Source organism: Emiliania huxleyi, assembly GCF_000372725.1.
Source record: "Emiliania huxleyi CCMP1516 unplaced genomic scaffold EMIHUscaffold_64, whole genome shotgun sequence".
Taxonomy (NCBI): Eukaryota; Haptophyta; order Isochrysidales; family Noelaerhabdaceae; genus Emiliania; species Emiliania huxleyi.
In genome coordinates, this window is record NW_005197198.1 from 607222 (window position 1) to 609651 (window position 2430).

The 2430-nt window shown below is 69.6% G+C and overlaps 1 protein-coding gene across 1 annotated transcript in view; it reads right to left on the bottom strand.

Annotated features, from left to right (window-relative positions):
* The window catches only part of EMIHUDRAFT_422285 (hypothetical protein), a 4062-nt gene that overhangs the window by 461 nt on the left and 1171 nt on the right, over nucleotides 1–2430 (bottom strand). Inside the window, exons 6-11 of the mRNA XM_005763335.1 lie at nucleotides 2175–2246; nucleotides 1749–1774; nucleotides 1567–1668; nucleotides 1350–1407; nucleotides 776–829; nucleotides 184–261 (exon numbers count right to left, since the gene is read on the bottom strand). Of these exons, the coding sequence (XP_005763392.1) occupies nucleotides 184–261; nucleotides 776–829; nucleotides 1350–1407; nucleotides 1567–1668; nucleotides 1749–1774; nucleotides 2175–2246 (390 nt within the window). The remainder of the gene's footprint in view (nucleotides 1–183; nucleotides 262–775; nucleotides 830–1349; nucleotides 1408–1566; nucleotides 1669–1748; nucleotides 1775–2174; nucleotides 2247–2430) is intronic.

Below are 2430 nucleotides of genomic sequence, written 5' to 3' on the forward strand. Positions count from 1 at the left end.
GGTGAGGAGCGGGCGGGGAGCGGGCGGGGTGGGGAGCGGGTGGGGAGCGGGTGGAGAGCGGGCGGGGAGCGGGTGGGGAGCGGGCGGGGTGGGGAGCGGGCGGGGAGCGGGCGGGGAGCGGGTGGCGAGCGGCGTGGCGGCATCCGAGGGGAGGGGGGGGTCGGGGAGGCGGGGCGCCGCGCACTAGGTGCCGCGCACCGTCGCGATCTCCTCGGTGAGGTGTGACGCCTCCGAGCGGAGCCACGGGTGCTGCATCGCCTCCTGCGCACCACACGCGGGCGGCGGGCGAGTGCGGGGGAAGTGAGCGGGGGAAGTGAGCGGGGGAAGTGAGCGGGGGAAGTGAGCGGGGGAAGTGAGCGGGGGAAGTGAGCGGGGGAAGTGAGCGGGGGAAGTGAGCGGGGGAAGTGAGCGGGGGAAGTGAGCGGGGGAAGTGAGCGGGGGAAGTGAGCGGGGGAAGTGAGCGGGGGAAGTGAGCGGGGGAAGTGAGCGGGGGAAGTGAGCGGGGGAAGTGAGCGGGGGAAGTGAGCGGGGGAAGTGAGCGGGGGAAGTGAGCGGGGGAAGTGAGTGGGGGAAGTGAGCGGGGGAAGTGAGCGGGGGAAGTGAGCGGGGGAAGTGAGCGGGGGAAGTGAGCGGGGGAAGTGTGGGCCTGCCGGCGCCGTCGCGGCATGCTGCACGGTGCGCGAGGGGTGCGCGAGCGGCGGGGTGCCCTCCTCCCTCGCATCCCGCCTCGCCTCTGTCGCCTCTCGGCTCTCTCTCGGCTCGAGTCTCGGCGCACCTCGCACGTGATTCGCTTCTTCGGGTCGACAGTCAGCATTCTGCGCACCATGTCCTGCGGCGGAGGGTGGGGGCGGAGGGAGGGGGAGGAGAGTGCGGCGGAGGGCGGGGGAGGAGGGTGGGGGCGGAGGGTGGGGGCGGAGGGTGGGGCGGAGGGTGGGGGCGGAGGTGGGGGCGGAGAAGGAGGAGGGTGCGGCGGCGGCGGCGGAGGAGGAGGAGGAGGTGGTGGTGGTGGTGGAGGAGGTGGAGGAGGTGGAGGGGGAGGAGGGCGTGGGCGTGGGCGGCGCCCGCGGGGCGGTGGCGCACAGGCGCTCGCCTTGGCCTCGAGAGAGATGTGGGGAGATGTGGGGAGATGTGGGGAGATAGGGGGAGATAGGGGGAGGTAAGGGGAGATAGGGGGAGGTAAGGGGAGATAGGGGGAGATAGGGGGAGATAGGGGGAGGTTGCGCCTTGGCCTCGAGAGAGATAGGGGGAGATAGGGGGAGGTAAGGGGAGATAGGGGGAGATAGGGGGAGGTTGCGCCTTGGCCTCGAGAGAGATAGGGGGAGATAGGGGGAGATAGGGGGAGGTTGCGCCTTGGCCTCGAGAGAGATAGGGTCCCAGTAGGGCCGCAGGAACTCAAACTCGCCGCGCCTGGGGGCGAGGTGGAAGGGGTGTGATGCCGCCGCCTCGCTCCTCGCGGGCGGGTGGTGCAGGAGAGTCTGCAGAAGGCCGGTCTGCAGAAGGCCGGTCTGCAGAAGGTGGTGCAGAACTGCGCGAGGGTGGCGGTGCTGGATCTCGGCTAGAGCTCGCTTGATCTTCTCGTAGAGCTGCGCGTCGTTGTCGGCGTAAAAGGGCGGGAAGCCGCAGAGCAGGATGTAGACGATGACCCCGAGCGACCAGACGTCGCACGACCTGGCCGAGGAGCCAGGGGGCGGGGGCCGTGAGCGCATCACGAGCAGCCGCAGCCGTCTGGGCCGTGACGCCGCACGCACTTGTCGTATCCCCTCATCCGCAGCACCTGATTAAATAAATAATTAACTAATTAAGTAAGTGAGTAAGTATCCCCTCATCCGCAGCACCTGGGAGCGGGGCTCGAGGTGTGGAGAGGGGGAGGTGCGGAGCGGAGAGGTGTGAAGAGGCTCGAGGTGTGAAGAGGGGGGAGGTGTGAAGAGGCTCGAGGTGTGAAGAGGGGGGAGGTGTGAAGAGCCCTCATCAGAGGTTGTGGATGAGGCGGGTACGAGCGAGTCTCGGGGGGAAGTGTGGCGTGCGTGGCGAGGGCAAGCGAGGACCGCGCCCTCTCAGAGAGGGGCGGAGAGGGTGCGAGCGGGCGCTTGTGCCTCGCGGCCGTGTGTGCGTGTCTGCGCGGCTTTGTTTGGCCGCCAGCCCGGCAAAGCACTGCTGGGGAGGGGCGCTGGGACAGTGTCTGCAGTGGCAGTGGCCGGCGCCTCGGGAGCGATGTAGCCGGGCGTGCCGCACGGCGTCTGCATCACCTGCTCCCGAGGGGGAGGGAGGGGGTGGGGAGGGGGAGGGAGAGAGGGGTGGGGAGGGGGTGGGGAGGGGGACGGGCGCGTGCGGCCAGGGCGGTGCTGGCGAGGGCCCGTGAGTGTGTGTGTGTGTGTGTGTGTGTGTGTGTTGTGTGTGTGTGTGTGCGTTGTGTGTGTGTGTGTGTGTGTG